General features: G+C 44.0%; 1 protein-coding gene across 2 annotated transcripts in view; it reads left to right on the plus strand.

The window, feature by feature from the left end:
- Positions 1-17,440, plus strand: part of LOC126106557 (dihydropyrimidinase-like) — a 99,137-nt gene that overhangs the window by 24,706 nt on the left and 56,991 nt on the right. For both annotated transcript variants that reach the window (XM_049912894.1, XM_049912895.1), the window contains exons 6-7: positions 5,829-6,008; positions 15,879-15,992. In XM_049912894.1, coding sequence (XP_049768851.1) covers positions 5,829-6,008; positions 15,879-15,992 — 294 coding nt within the window. The remainder of the gene's footprint in view (positions 1-5,828; positions 6,009-15,878; positions 15,993-17,440) is intronic.

Raw genomic sequence — 17,440 nt, forward strand, 5'->3', positions numbered from 1 at the left:
CCATGTTAGCAGATGACTCGCGCTCAGCCGAACGCGTCCTCAAGTTTATCGGTGTGAGTGAGATGGCATCGGTCATTTTAAGCTCCTTTTGTGGAAAACAACCCCTCCCTTCCATAGTGGTTTTCTAAGCTTCCCCTCTGCTTTTTAGTTTCCCCACTTTTTGAGTTTCGCTCCCATTGCTGCTGATTTCCAATTTTTTTTTTTTTTTACCCTTCCCTAAGCCACAGAACGGTCGCTAATGACCGTAGCAGTTTTGCGCCCTAAAACCGTAAGAAAAATCAAAGACAGTCAGCCAGCGACACTGTTTTCTGGTCACTGTGAATGACATCACAATTCACTATCGATGCGATGCCGCATCAGCCTCTCCCTCTTCGAAGATATGATGTCCGGTAATGTGCTGAAGTGATGGGGTTCTTTCGTGGATGGCGACCAGCTGCATTGCTGCCAGCGATGTGAGTGGGAAATAACTGGGCTTTTTCTTGGTGTGGTGACAGTACATCTACACCACACATGGTGAAAGAAGGACTTGTGCAAGTGTGTTAGTTGGCCGTCCACAGACAGATAGCAGTTGGCATGTCACAGTCAACTGATCTCTGTCCACCATCATTAAGCTGGTTCCTTGTGTGAATGAAAGAGTTCTTGGTGCGTCCGCCGGGTTTCTGAAGCGGTTTCCCTGGTCGTGCACTTCTTGTATCCATGTGCTTTGATATACGCCGGTATGAGTCGTTCCATAGAATCGCTATTGGGTGCCGAGGAATGGGGCGGGGGGGGGGGGGGGGGGGGTGACTGACATCCCAACCAGAACAACACTCCTGGCTATCGGATCCCGTGTGGCAGCACACTGCTATTCTCTGTTCTGGACGTCTCCAGACATGTCTTTGCCTGTCACCAGGGCTCAGTTCTAAGTGGGTTTCACCACTGAAGGTAATTCTACCCCAGTTAATGAGATTCCAGGCCCAAGATGTGATCTTGGTCGCCTACGGTGGACTGGATGGCCGAGCGGTGTCCTCTCCAGTTGTCAGGATGCTAGGAAATGACTGTGGACGTGTCACTAACGCCAAAGAAACATTATTAATTTATGACACCTTTATTCCTGCCGAGTACAATGTGGCCCGTGTAACACAGGCTGGCTGAGCTTGGTGATACCAACGACCTTCCCTGAGTCCTCGCTGACTCGGAACGATGACAGCAGCTCCAGGCCGCACCAGTCTTGCTAGGGCAGCACTGCGTGCTGTGACGTAGCGCTGGAGTGCCCTTAGTTCGGCCACGCATGGCTGGCGGCGCCCGGCTCGCCCACTGGCTCCGCAGAGGACTGCAAGCCACTGCGCGTAGGAGGCTCCGGGTTGGAGTCCCGGCGCTGTCGGCACTAGAGGCGTTCTCGTAGGGTGGAGTGCACCCTATCCCACCCCGCCTTCTTCTCTGCTCCTCCTGGTGGCTCGTCTGCAGTGGACGGGCGGAACGGACTGCAGTGACCCAGCATCGTCGGCTCACCCGGTTGTGACGGCGGATGCACAGGGCCTAGGCCCCGCACGATCTCGACGACGGCTCACTGATGTGGTCAGCATTGGCGGCGAGCGAGTCTGCTAATCCTGGGTCGATGATTGACAGCGGCAGCAGAGAGGACCAGAGCTGGTACTGTCCCCTCACGTCTGCTGCTGGATGGGCCGCCCTTACTGCAACATCTCCTTAATAAAGATTAACACGTCTATCACCGAGCTGAGCGCTACGCAGCGACCCAGTACACATCTAACTGCAAGTCTGACTGTGAGTGCCTTGTTTGCTATCAAACCTGACGTATTTATTGGAAGCATGAGCGACGTCCTGACGTCATGCTCGTTTGTAATGAACGCATTCATTCCACTTATACTGCTCATTTATCTGTCGTACTCGCCCCTTAGGTGTTCTTGCGACAGAGCTACGTGTTGTTACAGGAGACTTACGCGATGTTGTGAAATGCAGTACAGCTGACGCTATACCTCTGTCTTACAATCTACGAAAGTCTCCATCTAACACAAACCCACGTGCTAAGAAATTCTCTCTCACCTGTTGTGTGAAACCAGGTCACTGCCCATGTGTGACGACACATTCCGATACATGTGCAATCCTCTTACCTCTTGGCTAACCTACTGTCTCTGGCTCTCGGCATAGGCAACGAAACTTTGACAATATTCCACGTTTCCAACTCTTTACTATTCCGCGACACTATAGTCTGCAGATGCCCAGGACAGTGGTGGGATACCAACTCGACTGTTGCCCACCACACGGCACGACAGTTAGGAGTCATTGTCTGGGACGCCATTTCTTTTCGTTGCACAATGTCTCTGATTGTCATTTGCGACACCCTTACACCACAGCAGTACCATACGTCGACGATACTCTATCTCCCGTTACGTTGCACTTCATGGCAAGCCATCCTGAGCTTACTTTTCAGCAAGATGATGCCTACCGGCACATGACGAGAGTTTCTACCTCTTGTCCTAGTGCCTGCCAAAACCTACTCAGCCGTGTATCGCCTCGTGCTACACCTTGTGTTTAGATTGCATTGGTTTTCCTTTTCTTCCCCTGACATAATTTTAATCTTCCCTCATTCGTTTAAGAGACGTAACAGTCGTAGATGTGGCATCATTCCTCTATATTTTAGCAATTCAGCATTAAGACAATCTCTTCCTGTGACTATTTCGTTCTTAAGTGATGTCAAAGCAGATTGCGTTGCGTCAGGATGTATTTAAGCTAAACCCTTGCCATCTATTTTTCAATTACAGTTTGTTGTACTGTATCATCACATCATAATACTTTATAATAATTTACTCCTCCTCTTCTTCAATGTTGTTTATTTGTATCTTCTTTTTAAAAAGGACAAACGAAAATGGGCCAAAGGATATATCAAATTATCAACCTGGGATGTCAGAGGAACTTTCCAAAAAGAGACAGAACTAGTAAATATACTAAAAGACATGAATGTAGATGCTGTAGCGATCACACAAAAGAAAAGAAAAATGAGGAGTACTAAATATCTAGGCGACTGCGTATTGTTCTGTAGTGGAGTCAAACAAAATCTAAGAGTAAGCAAAGGTAAGGCATTACTCTTGCGTAAGAAATCAAAGATTACACATACATAAGCGAAAGAATACTCTTAGTCAGACTGAAACTGAAAACAGGCAACGCTATCATTATAAGAGTATATGCACCAGAAGAAGGAAAAAAGGGATGAATCTAGAACCATGAATCTAGAACCTCCTATGAAGAACTACAGAAGACTCTGAATAAATACAGTGTTACTGATCAGATTATTATGATGCGGGATTTCAATGCCAGAATAGGAAATATCCCAGTAGCCTTTGGGAGAACCGGCATGTAATGAAAATGGAAAGATACAAAAAGACTTTGCCACTTACAATAATCTAAAAATAATGAAATCACTTTTTAAGGAAAGAGATACGCGTAAGTATACTAGACCAGTAATTGACTACATTTCAGTAAATGTTTAGCTAGCGAGTCAAGTAAGGGATAAAAGAGTTTACGGTCAAGATACAGAGCCAGATCATTTTCTACCAATCTACAAAATAGATCTCTCAGCAAAATGGAAGAAAATGACAGAACGAATGAGTAACCAACGATATCAAAGCGTTTCTAAAGTATACTTACTGGAAGAGGACAGCAACAAACGTCTTTCCCAAAGCAGTTTGAATAAGAGCTAATTAACTTTCAAACTAAAGATAATATAGAAGAAAAATAACTAAGTCTAAAGAACGTGATACATACAGCAGTAGAAGAAGCTCTCGGTAAAAAGAAAAAAATAAGGAAAAAATTGGCCTAAAAATTGGAAGGAGCATACAAGAAAAGCTGTTAAAGATAAACAGGACACATGTATAAAACTCATAACCAACACCATAGATGAAAAGATGAGAACATGCACTCTTACATGGAGAGAAGAAATATTCCTAAATGTGTAGTAAGAAAGGCACGCCAAGATCATTGGGACTGATTAATTTCTAATATCAAGAATGATGTTCAAGGGAGACTGTATATGGCTTATAAGGTTTTAAAAACTTTAAACACATCAGGGAACGAGAATTGAAGCTCTTTCTCTTGAATAAATCATCCAGTTTTTCTGAAATTGTGGTCATTTGTTTGTCTATGCATCTGCTTTATGTCTACCAATTTCCGTTCCATTCGGATAATTCCTTCGTTCTGCGTCATGTTCTTTTTCTTAGAGTGTATGTACGCATAATAGTAGGCTTCTTGACAGTACTGACTTTCTTCAAGTTCTCTACAGTTCTGTAGCATATTACAGGGGCAATATACGATATTACGGTAATGTACACTCCTGGAAATGGAAAAAAGAACACATTGACACCGGTGTGTCAGACCCACCATACTTGCTCCGGACACTGCGAGAGGGCTGTACAAGCAATGATCACACGCACGGCACAGCGGACACACCAGGAACCGCGGCGTTGGCCGTCGAATGGCGCTAGCTGCGCAGCATTTGTGCACCGCCGCCGTCAGTGTCAGCCAGTTTGCCGTGGCATACGGAGTTCCATCGCAGTCTTTAACACTGGTAGCATGCCGCGACAGCGTGGACGTGAACCGTATGTGCAGTTGACGGACTTTGAGCGAGGGCGTATAGTGGGCATGCGGGAGGCCGGGTGGACGTACCGCCGAATTGCTCAACACGTGGGGCGTGAGGTCTCCACAGTACATCGATGTTGTCGCCAGTGGTCGGCGGAAGGTGCACGTGCCCGTCGACCTGGAACCGGACCGCAGCGACGCACGGATGCACGACACGACCGTAGGATCCTACGCAGTGCCGTAGGGGACCGCACCGCCACTTCCCAGCGAATTAGGGACACTGTTGCTCCTGGGGTATCGGCGAGGACCATTCGCAACCGTCTCCATGAAGCTGGGCTACGGTCCCGCACACCGTTAGGCCGTCTTCCGCTCACGCCCCAACATCGTGCAGCCCGCCTCCAGTGGTGTCGCGACAGGCATGAATGGAGGGACGAATGGAGACGTGTCGTCTTCAGCGATGAGAGTCGCTTCTGCCTTGGTGCCAATGATGGTCGTATGCGTGTTTGGCGCCGTGCAGGTGAGCGCCACAATCAGGACTGCATACGACCGAGGCACACAGGGCCAACACCCGGCATCATGGTGTGGGGAGCGATCTCCTACACTGGCCGTACACCACTGGTGATCGTCGAGGGGACACTGAATAGTGCACGGTACATCCAAACCGTCATCGAACCCATCGTTCTACCATTCCTAGACCGGCAAGGGAACTCGCTGTTCCAACAGGACAATGCACGTCCGCATGTATCCCGTGCCACCCAACGTGCTCTACAAGGTGTAAGTCAACTACCCTGGCCAGCAAGATCTCCGGATCTGTCCCCCATTGAGCATGTTTGGGACTGGATGAAGCGTCGTCTCACGCGGTCTGCACGTCCAGTACGAACGCTGGTCCAACTGAGGCGCCAGGTGGAAATGGCATGGCAAGCCGTTCCACAGGACTACATCCAGCATCTCTACGATCGTCTCCATGGGAGAATAGCAGCCTGCATTGCTGCGAAAGGTGGATATACACTGTACTAGTGCCGACATTGTGCATGCTCTGTTGCATGTGTCTATGTGCCTGTGGTTCTGCCAGTGTGATCATGTGATGTATCTGACCCCAGGAATGTGTCAATAAAGTTTCCCCTTCCTGGGACAATGAATTCACGGTGTTCTTATTTCAATTTCCAGGAGTGTATGATAAGTGTAGTCCCTACAAATATAATCTCGAAAATATTATGTTATCAGTGGCACAATGTGTGTGTGTTCATGTATTGCAGGTTAGAGAAGAAATGGAACTTCTTTGTAAACATCATGGAATAAACTCTTTCAAAACATTTATGGCTTACAAAGATTTTTTTATGGTGGATGATTCCGAATTATTTGAAATATTCAAAAGATGTAACGAAATTGGAGCAGTAGCACTAGTTCACGCCGAAAATGGTTCCATCATAGCTAAGGTAACTGACTTATTTCCATTATTTTAATTTTAGGTTATATTTCTGGATGTTTCACTGTGGTAATAAAAATTTTCACAGGTAATAGTATATGATGACCAACAGAGTTTGATAAATGATTTTGTCTGTATAGTACACACTTATTATTGAACTATACACATACTAACGATTTTATTCTGATTTACTGGGATTTTATAGTGAAACATGCAATGTATGATATAGCAGAAAAAAACTGTCTTAATTTTTTGTTGTAAAACTTTGATTAGTCAAGGTGTAGCTGTAGCATATATTGCTTGTGAGCAAAACAAAGTTATTATTTGAAACAATTTTTTTAGAATTAATTACTTATTTTATTTACATTAAAATGTGTCAGTTAAGAGAGCCTAGAGCTAGGGTAACATAACATAAGTATTACTTTGCTGTAACACTGTGACAATATAGCCATGTGTCTGTGCTTTTGTTAGTTAGTTAGCTCCAACAAACGCCACTATCCGAAATATCAATAACAATGTCAGTCCTGTCTGTGTGCTTTTAGACAGCTCAAAGCCTCATCTACATTAGTGTTTACTTTTAATTTTATCCATTACTTACTTTCTTTGATTAAAAATATTTGTGTAAGAAACAGAATTACAAAACTCAGTTTCTTTTATTAGATACGCAAAGTAACCAAATGTCCTAGGAAAAATCATGAAATACAAGCTGTTCATTGGAGGGTATACAAGAATAGGCACAGTGTGTCAACATCACAGACATGTTCTGCCCAAGCACAAAAATGAAAAGGATAGCTAATTTGATTGAGATGTTCTCATTTCTACTACTTCTCATTACCTTCGTCTTTCTCCGATTTACTCTCAAACCATACTGTGTACTAATTAGACTTCATTCCGTTCAGCAGATCATTTAATTCTTCTTCACTTTCACTCAGGATAGCAATGTCATCAGCGAATCGTATCATTGATATCCTTTCACCTTGTATTTTAATGCCACTCCTGAACCTTTCTTTTATTTCCATCATTGCTTCCTCGACGTACAGACTGAAGAGTAGGGGCGAAAGGCTACAGCCTTGTCTTACACCCTTATTAATACGAGCACTTCGTTCTTGATCGTCCACTCTTATTATTCCCTCTTGGTTGTTGTACATATTGTATATGACCCGTCTCTCCCTATAGCTTACCCCTACTTTTTTCAGAATCTCGAACAGCTTGCACCATTTTATATTGTCGAACGCTTTTTCCAGGTCGACAAATCCTATGAAAGTGTCTCGATTTTTCTTTAGTCTTGCTTCCATTATTAGCCGTAACGTCAGAATTGCCTCTCTTGTCCCTTTACTTTTCCTAAAGCCAAACTGGTCGTCACCTACCGCATTCTCAATTTTCTTTTCCATTCTTCCTTATATTATTCTTGTAAGCAGCTTCGATGCATGAGCTGTTAAGCTGATTGTGCGATAATTCTCGCACTTGTCAGCTCTTTCCATCTTCGGAATTGTGTGGATGATGCTTTTCCGAAAGTCAGATGGTATATCGCCAGACTCATATATTCTACACACCAACGTGAATAGTCGTTTTGTTGCCACTTCCCCCAATGATTTTAGAAATTTTGATGGAATGTTATCTATCCCTTCTGCCCTATTTGACCGTAAGTCCTCCAAAGCTCTTTTAAATTCCGATTCTAATACTGAATCTCCTATCTCCTATCGACTCCTGTTTCTTCTTCTATCACATCAGACAAATCTTCACCCTCATAGAGGCTTTCAATGTATTCTTTCCACCTATCTGCTCTCTCCTCTGCATTTAACAGTGGAATTCCCGTTGCACTCTTAATGTTACCACCGTTGCTTTTAATGTCACCAAAGGTTGTTTTGACTTTCCTGTATGCTGAGTCTGTCCTTCCGACAATCATATCTTTTTCGATGTCTTCACATTTTTCCTGCAGCCATTTCGTCTTAGCTTCCCTGCACTTCCTATTTATTTCATTCCTCAGCGACTTGTATTTCTGTATTCCTGATTTTCCCGGAACATGTTTGTACTTTCTCCTTTCATCAATCAACTGAAGTATTTCTTCTGTTACCCATGGTTTCTTCGCAGCTACCTCCTTTGTACCTATGTTTTCCTTCCCAACTTCTGTGATGGCCCTTTTTAGAGATGTCCATTCCTCTTCAACTGTACTGCCTACTGCGCTATTCCTTATTGCTGTATCTATAGCGTTAGAGAACTTCAAACGTATCTCGTCATTCCTTAGTACTTCCGTATCCCACTTCTTTGCGTATTGATTCTTCCTGACTAATGTCTTGAACTTCAGCCTACTCTTCAACACTACTATATTGTGATCTGAGTCTATATCTGCTCCTGGGTGCGCCTTACAATCCAGTATCTGATTTCGGAATCTCTGTCCTACCATGATGTAATGTAATTGAAATCTTCCCGTATCTCCCGGCCTTTTCCGAGTATACCTCCTCCTCTTGTGATTCTTGAACAGGGTATTCGCTATTACTAGCTGAAACTTGTTACAGAACTCAATTAGTCTTTCTCCTCTTTCATTCCTTGTCCCAAGCCCATATTCTCCTGTAACCTTTTCTTCTACTCCTTCCCCTACAACTGCATTCCAGTCACCCATGACTATTAGATTTTCGTCCCCCTTTACATACTGCATTACCCTTTCAACATCCTCATACACTTTCTCTATCTGTTCATCTTCAGCTTGCGACGTCGGCATGTATACCTGAATTATCGTTGTCGGTGTTGGTCTGCTGTCGATTCTGATTAGAACAACCCTGTCACTGAACTGTTCACAGTAACACACCCTCTGCCCTACCTTCCTATTCATAACGAATCCTACACCCGTTATACCATTTTCTGCTGCTGTTGATATTACCCGATACTCATCTGATTAGAAATCCTTGTCTTCCTTCCACTTCACTTCACTGACTCCTACTATATCTACACTCCTGGAAATGGAAAAAAGAACACATTGACACCGGTGTGTCAGACCCACCATACTTGCTCCGGACACTGCGAGAGGGCTGTACAAGCAATGATCACACGCACGGCACAGCGGACACACCAGGAACCGCGGTGTTGGCCGTCGAATGGCGCTAGCTGCGCAGCATTTGTGCACCGCCGCCGTCAGTGTCAGCCAGTTTGCCGTGCATACGGAGCTCCATCGCAGTCTTTAACACTGGTAGCATGCCGCGACAGCGTGGACGTGAACCGTATGTGCAGTTGACGGACTTTGAGCGAGGGCGTATAGTGGGCATGCGGGAGGCCGGGTGGACGTACCGCCGAATTGCTCAACACGTGGGACGTGAGGTCTCCACAGTACATCGATGTTGTCGCCAGTGGTCGGCGGAAGGTGCACGTGCCCGTCGACCTGGGACCGGACCGCAGCGACGCACGGATGCACGCCAAGACCGTAGGATCCTACGCACTGCCGTAGGGGACCGCACCGCCACTTCCCAGCAAATTAGGGACACTGTTGCTCCTGGGGTATCGGCGAGGACCATTCGCAACCGTCTCCATGAAGCTGGGCTACGGTCCCGCACACCGTTAGGCCGTCTTCCGCTCACGCCCCAACATCGTGCAGCCCGCCTCCAGTGGTGTCGCGACAGGCGTGAATGGAGGGACGAATGGAGACGTGTCGTCTTCAGCGATGAGAGTCGCTTCTGCCTTGGTGCCAATGATGATCGTATGCGTGTTTGGCGCCGTGCAGGTGAGCGCCACAATCAGGACTGCATACGACCGAGGCACACAGGGCCAACACCCGGCATCATGGTGTGGGGAGCGATCTCCTACACTGGCCGTACACCACTGGTGATCGTCGAGGGGACACTGAATAGTGCACGGTACATCCAAACCGTCATCGAACCCATCGTTCTACCATTCCTAGACCGGCAAGGGAACTTGCTGTTCCAACAGGACAATGCACGTCCGCATGTATCCCGTGCCACCCAACGTGCTCTAGAAGGTGTAAGTCAACTACCCTGGCCAGCAAGATCTCCGGATCTGTCCCCCATTGAGCATGTTTGGGACTGGATGAAGCGTCGTCTCACGCGGTCTGCACGTCCAGCACGAACGCTGGTCCAACTGAGGCGCCAGGTGGAAATGGCATGGCAAGCCGTTCCACAGGACTACATCCAGCATCTCTACGATCGTCTCCATGGGAGAATAGCAGCCTGCATTGCTGCGAAAGGTGGATATACACTGTACTAGTGCCGACATTGTGCATGCTCTGTTGCCTGTGTCTATGTGCCTGTGGTTCTGTCAGTGTGATCATGTGATGTATCTGACCCCAGGAATGTGTCAATAAAGTTTCCCCTTCCTGGGACAATGAATTCACGGTGTTCTTATTTCAATTACCAGGAGTGTAGATTGTGCCTTTGCATTTCCCTTTTCAGATTTTCTAGTTTCCCTATCACGTTCAAGCTTCTGACATTCCACACCCCGACTCGTAGAACGTTATCCTTTCGTTGATTACTTAATCTTTTTCTGATGGTAACCTCCCCCTTGCAGTCCCCTCCCGGAGATCCGAATGGGGGACTATTCCGGAATCTTTTGCCAATGGAGAGATCATCATGACACTTCTTCAGTTACAGGCCACATGTCCTGTGGATACACTTACGTGTCTTTAATGCAGTGGTTTCCATTGCCTTCTGCATCCTCATATCGTTGATCATTGCTGATTCTAGCCGGCCGTGGTGGCCGTACGGTTCTAGGCGCTGCAGTCCGGAACCGCGTGACCGCTACGGTCGCAGGTTCGAATCCTCTCTCGGGCATGGATGTGTGTGATGTCCTTAGGTTACTTAGGTTTAAGTAGTTCTACGTGCTATGGGACTGATGACCTAAGATGTTAAGTCCCATAGTGCTCAGAGCCATTTGAACCATTGCTGATTCTTCCGCCTTTAGGGGCAATTTCCCACCCCTAGGACAAGAGAGTGTCCTGAACCTCTATCCGCTCCTCCGCCCTCTTTGACAAGGCCGTTGGCAGAATGAGGCTGACTTCTTATGCCGGTAGTCTTCGGCCGCCAATGCTGTTTATTTATCAAAATTTAGGCAGTGGTGGGGATCGAACCCGGGACCGAAGACGTTTTGATTATGAATCAAAGACGCTACCCCTAGACCACGGGTGTTAAAATGATGTGATTATAAGACCCCAAAAATTTGAGGTGCTCATCAGAGAATTTTCACAGCATCTAAGTGTGTCTGTGCCTGCTGTTAAAGTTGTTAATGTGAAGATATTAAGAAAATACTAAACACAATTATCACTTTTTTAGACATAAAAATTAGTTGCTGTGGACTGACAAAGCGTATTTCATATTGCACAAACAGATTTCTGAGTATCTCTGTCAATTACTTTAGATAAATTGTGCTGCAGCCGAGATACAGTGGCCATCAGCAGCAAAGATTATATTAAGATGTGATAGAACTCAGTTTTCAATAAGTAATTTGGAGAATGAGTATTTGATATCACTTAGCCGCGTAAAGAGCGTTACTGTTTGTCTGTGTTGCAACAGAATAAAGATTTATGGAGTGATTAGCCACCATACATTGATTTGGTATTCAGATGTGCTCATGTTGGCCAAGCAGATGCAATGCATAGTGGTTTTACCTGAGTGTGTTGTGACAGTGAAACTCTGAGTGACTGATGTGATATTCTGGAACTGTTTATTGTGATTTCGACTTGAACCATTCGCTTTGGTTAATAGTAAAATGAATGCAGGCATTTACACACCTGAAAGACCATCACCATTTTTATGTTGTGGCAACAATTTGGACCTGAACCTTTTCTGTGTCAGCATGATGAGCCTCCTGGTCACAAAATAAGAGTCATCCCCTAAGGGTCTAATGAACATTTGGTGAATATGCTGGACCAGCCTACTAAAATCTCTGACCAGGAACTTCTATTGATCATCTTCAACTAGTATTAGAATGTCAGTTAATTTCATTGCAATTGACTCTGAAACCCATTATAATGTAGGCACTATTCTTAAATTACAATTACATACATACTGCTCTCAACGCATCAGAACTAATGGAAAGCTTTCCCCAAAGACTAAGAACAGTAACTGTAATGAAAGATAGTCTATAGGCTGGTACTTACTTGGTCAGCATCTTCAAAATGAACTATTATTTGTGTCTGGAAGTCTGGAGTCTTGATGTCACATTCTAATACACTCCTGGAAATGGAAAAAAGAACACATTGACACCGGTGTGTCAGACCCACCATACTTGCTCCGGACACTGCGAGAGGGCTGTACAAGCAATGATCACACGCACGGCACAGCGGACACACCAGGAACCGCGGTGTTGGCCGTCGAATGGCGCTAGCTGCGCAGCATTTGTGCACCGCCGCCGTCAGTGTCAGCCAGTTTGCCGTGGCATACGGAGCTCCATCGCAGTCTTTAACACTGGTAGCATGCCGCGACAGCGTGGACGTGAACCTTATGTGCAGTTGACGGACTTTGAGCGAGGGCGTATAGTGGGCATGCGGGAGGCCGGGTGGACGTACCGCCGAATTGCTCAACACGTGGGGCGTGAGGTCTCCACAGTACATCGATGTTGTCGCCAGTGGTCGGCGGAAGGTGCACGTGCCCGTCGACCTGGGACCGGACCGCAGCGACGCACGGATGCACGCCAAGACCGTAGGATCCTACGCAGTGCCGTAGGGGACCGCACCGCCACTTCCCAGCAAATTAGGGACACTGTTGCTCCTGGGGTATCGGCGAGGACCATTCGCAACCGTCTCCATGAAGCTGGGCTACGGTCCCGCACACCGTTAGGCCGTCTTCCGCTCACGCCCCAACATCGTGCAGCCCGCCTCCAGTGGTGTCGCGACAGGCGTGAATGGAGGGACGAATGGAGACGTGTCGTCTTCAGAGATGAGAGTCGCTTCTGCCTTGGTGCCAATGATGGTCGTATGCGTGTTTGGCGCCGTGCAGGTGAGCGCCACAATCAGGACTGCATACGACCGAGGCACACAGGGCCAACACCCGGCATCATGGTGTGGGGAGCGATCTCCTACACTGGCCGTACACCACTGGTGATCGTCGAGGGGACACTGAATAGTGCACGGTACATCCAAACCGTCATCGAACCCATCGTTCTACCATTCCTAGACCGGCAAGGGAACTTGCTGTTCCAACAGGACAATGCACGTCCGCATGTATCCCGTGCCACCCAACGTGCTCTAGAAGGTGTAAGTCAACTACCCTGGCCAGCAAGGTCTCCGGATCTGTCCCCCATTGAGCATGTTTGGGACTGGATGAAGCGTCGTCTCACGCGGTCTGCACGTCCAGCACGAACGCTGGTCCAACTGAGGCGCCAGGTGGAAATGGCATGGCAAGCCGTTCCACAGGACTACATCCAGCATCTCTACGATCGTCTCCATGGGAGAATAGCAGCCTGCATTGCTGCGAAAGGTGGATATACACTGTACTAGTGCCGACATTGTGCATGCTCTGTTGCCTGTGTCTATGTGCCTGTGGTTCTGTCAGTGTGATCATGTGATGTATCTGACCCCAGGAATGTGTCAATAAAGTTTCCCCTTCCTGGGACAATGAATTCACGGTGTTCTTATTTCAATTTCCAGGAGTGTATATGTCTTTTGATTTAATGACTCTTTAAAACATGCATGTCAAGCACTCTGTTTTTCGATGCAAGCAGCTCCTTGTTTCCCATAATTATTCTATATGCACAATACCATACAACTGTAAGTAGAGAAATTCAAATCGTTACTATGTTTGAAGTATTTAGTGTTTTATTGTTCACTTTGCGACAGGCCTATTTTGTCTATAGCGCCATTTTCTAGCTTCCTGCCAATGATACATAAACTTGTTAATTTTTTTCTATTCCTTTGCACAATTACTGAAAATATTATGTGATTACACAATATTACTTACGTCTTGTTACTTTTGACATCCACAAAACATCGATTGCTGCTTTCACTGTCTAATGATTTGATTGCTGTGTCTTAAACGTGATTGTGGTGGCTATACTGCCAGATCCCAATCGTTAATATTCTTCTTTTTGTTGGCTAAGGCCTTTTCGTTCTGTTTCCTAATATTTGTACTTTTGACGAATTTATTTGATAGGACACCAGCGATTTTCAATGGTTCGAATTTTGTTTTCATTTATTAATCTCTGAGTATCTTTGTATAAGAGATTTATCTTTGCTGTTAATTTTACCTTTGACTGAAAAGGTTTTGGCTGTGTATGTTTATCCATTTGCTATATTTAGTATGTCAATAACATTTTCAGTATAGTGTGTCCATTTACGACCAGTTTGGTCATTTAATGTGCTCTAATGGTTGATATACATACACAAAAATTTCTATATCTTCTCAGATATTCATGATTAGCCCTTTTGGTATTATGTGTAATATTTGCATTGCTCGTTCTGTTTGGTTCTACTTTGTTGTTCTTTGTTTTCATGTGACTGAACAAAGTGAATGGATTTCTATAGCTATTTCTGATGTGTTCTCGGAATCTAATACATAAAAACTCATAGATTAAGTCATTAAACCGAAATTGTAACCTTATGAAATCGCTGGTGTCACATTAAATAAAGCTGTCAAAAGAACAAAAGCTAGTAAACAGAACCAAGAGGCTATAGCCAACAAAAAATCTCGTCTACAACAATATTAACGATAGAGATATGGCAGTACAGTTGCCACAGTCATATAATCATGCTACCTATAACACATAACAATAAAATAATGAGACAGTGACATCAATAATCGATGTTTTATGGACGTCAAAAACAACTAGATTATATTGTATAATCACCCAAAATTATCAATAGTTGCGCATAAGAATAGAAACCAAGGTCAACAAAGAAATGTATTATTTGCAGAGAGCTAAAAAATGGCACTGTAGCTGAAACGGGCCTATCGAAAACCAAACAATAAAACAAGATACAAAGGGTTTAAGATTATCTGCAAGTGGGAATTGATTTATATGAATGGGGCAAGTTGAAATTTGTGCCATATGGGGTTCGAACCCATGTCTCCTGTTTATTAGGCAGGTGCGCTGACCACTAAACCATCTGGACACAGTGGTCACCACAACAGTATGGACTACCCTAGATGCCTTCCATCAGACCCAGAGTCTGAACTTATATCACACATTACTGATGCAGTAGCCCTTCTTAGTCTCATTACATGTGGCATCTCGCCAATTACTATAAGAATTCGAGCTTGCTGTGCATCTGCACTAAAAGGATCATTGTCTATCGTTGACCACTGTGTCCAAGCTCTAAATCAATGCACACTGGTAGCTAATGTTTTTAATTCCTTTATGTGTGATTTACGGTATCTACAGGATCAAAATGGTGTCTGTTGTTTTAGACATGTCTGAAAGAACAGACACCACATATACACAGACAATAAGGCACTACATACTTTAAACATAGCAGCGATTTGGGTTTTTGTACTTGCAATGGCTCTGCAACACATACATCGTGTCATGGGCCATCAAGAACACAAACCATACTATTATGTTCAAAATAAATTTGGAGCAGTCCAAGAATCAAATCAGGCATCCATACTGTCAACCATTATACCATAGAGACTTTTCTCTTTCAATATATTCCCCCAATGGCCTAGTCCCACCTTTGTCTCATAGGTCAGCTTTTCTTAATTTCTCTACACTATTTCCACTTGGAAGCAATATCCATCTAATACATTTTATACTGGAATCTTTAGCCTGTCCTCAGTGTTTTTTTTTGCCACAAATATATCACATGGAAAAAGTTAATTGCTAAATGGCTTACATGAAATGTAACTCTATGAATAATTTTGAGTGTTACTAATAAACACCGATGTCTGACAATCATATTTTTTGATTGGGATATATGTATAACAGAAGACCATGCCCATTACAGAAAGCACAACAGTTGTTAGCTGCTGGCATTACTGGTCCTGAGGGGCACCAACTATCAAGGCCAGAACCAATTGAAGCAGAAGCCGTTGGAAGAGCATGTGTCATTGCTAACCAGGTATTGTTATCACTTTTAATGTCATGTACATAAATAATATAAGCTCACAATTTTAGTCCAATATGAGATTTCACATAGCACTAGAACACAGTGATTGCTAGCTATTACTGAATTTCAATTGTATAAAGTGAAACAAGTATTTTGAGCAAATCTAAAGCTGGCAACACCATACCTGTTTGTCACTGTCTGCTTTTCTGTGTTAGTATTTATAGGTATTGAACTGTTGTTCAGGACCTGCAAAGAATAATGAAAACATATTTTATTGTTCTTCTTGAAGGTCCTACAAAGAATAACAGTACTGCTGCTGTTTGTATCATTTGTCTGTCTTCAAAGTCAGTTATGTTGTTGAGACATTGTAGAAGTAAATAGTCAAACCATGAGGACTCAAATGCAGAATAAATCTGACATCTATGAGTAGTAGCAATTTGTCCAGTCTCTCAGAAGCAAACAAATGTAATTAACTCAGACTTTCCATTATACATATGGCTTTTGTGAGGATGCATTTTCACCTTATGTGAGTATTTTTTGTGAAATAAATTAGTCAACATGAAAACATTGTGCTAGAAAAAAATTGGTTCCATCAGGATGCTGAAGTGTTTAGCCCCTCCATCCCCCCCCCCCCCTCACTCTCATACTATGAAATAGCTTTCAAAGACTGAAATGTTACAAACTTCTCATCTACTGTCTGGAGATGATAGGGAAGAGTTAGTAGGTTATTTGCACTAATAATGGCGAAAACGATTTTAACCTAAGTTCTTTTTTTATGTTCATTTTAATTTCTTCAATTTTTGTCATAGCAGCCTTGAAGCATGTTATTCTGCTACATGGCTCACAACTCCAACCATATTCAACTCACAACAACTAACTTGACAAGAAGCATGAATTTATTGCATATCAAAGTAACTCTTTAACTTAACAAAAGACTTACATATTAACAGTGTTTTCTACATTATCTTTTCAGAATTCATAATTACCTATTACAACATCAGTAACTTCAAATGTAATGATAATTTTGAAATATATAGAACATACAAAAAGGTAATTATGTTTCTGAAAGGTAATAAATCTTACATTAAATTCATGTTGTATTACATTTGTTGTTCATAAATACATAAGATCACTTTAGCTATGTCATCTCACCAAATCTACACTATATGCAAAATTGCTATTTGTACACTGTTGGATTGTATTGTGAATTTATTGTATACCTCAGATGCCCAGTATGTGACAAAGAATGTTCACTGATGAGTTGCATTACAATAGGCCCCCAAGCCCAAGAAGTTTTTTAAGCAAAGCCTCAAACTATATAGATAGATAGACAGACAGAAAGTCTAGTGATATTGGATGAGTTCAGTCAAAACTACCATCATCAAAAGAAGAATTAAGAAAGAACAGCAACAGTGACAAGGCAAGAGGGTGAGAATATGAATGAGTGCACTAAAAAATAT

Source organism: Schistocerca cancellata, chromosome 10 (assembly GCF_023864275.1).
Source record: "Schistocerca cancellata isolate TAMUIC-IGC-003103 chromosome 10, iqSchCanc2.1, whole genome shotgun sequence".
Lineage (NCBI taxonomy): Eukaryota > Metazoa > Arthropoda > Insecta > Orthoptera > Acrididae > Schistocerca > Schistocerca cancellata.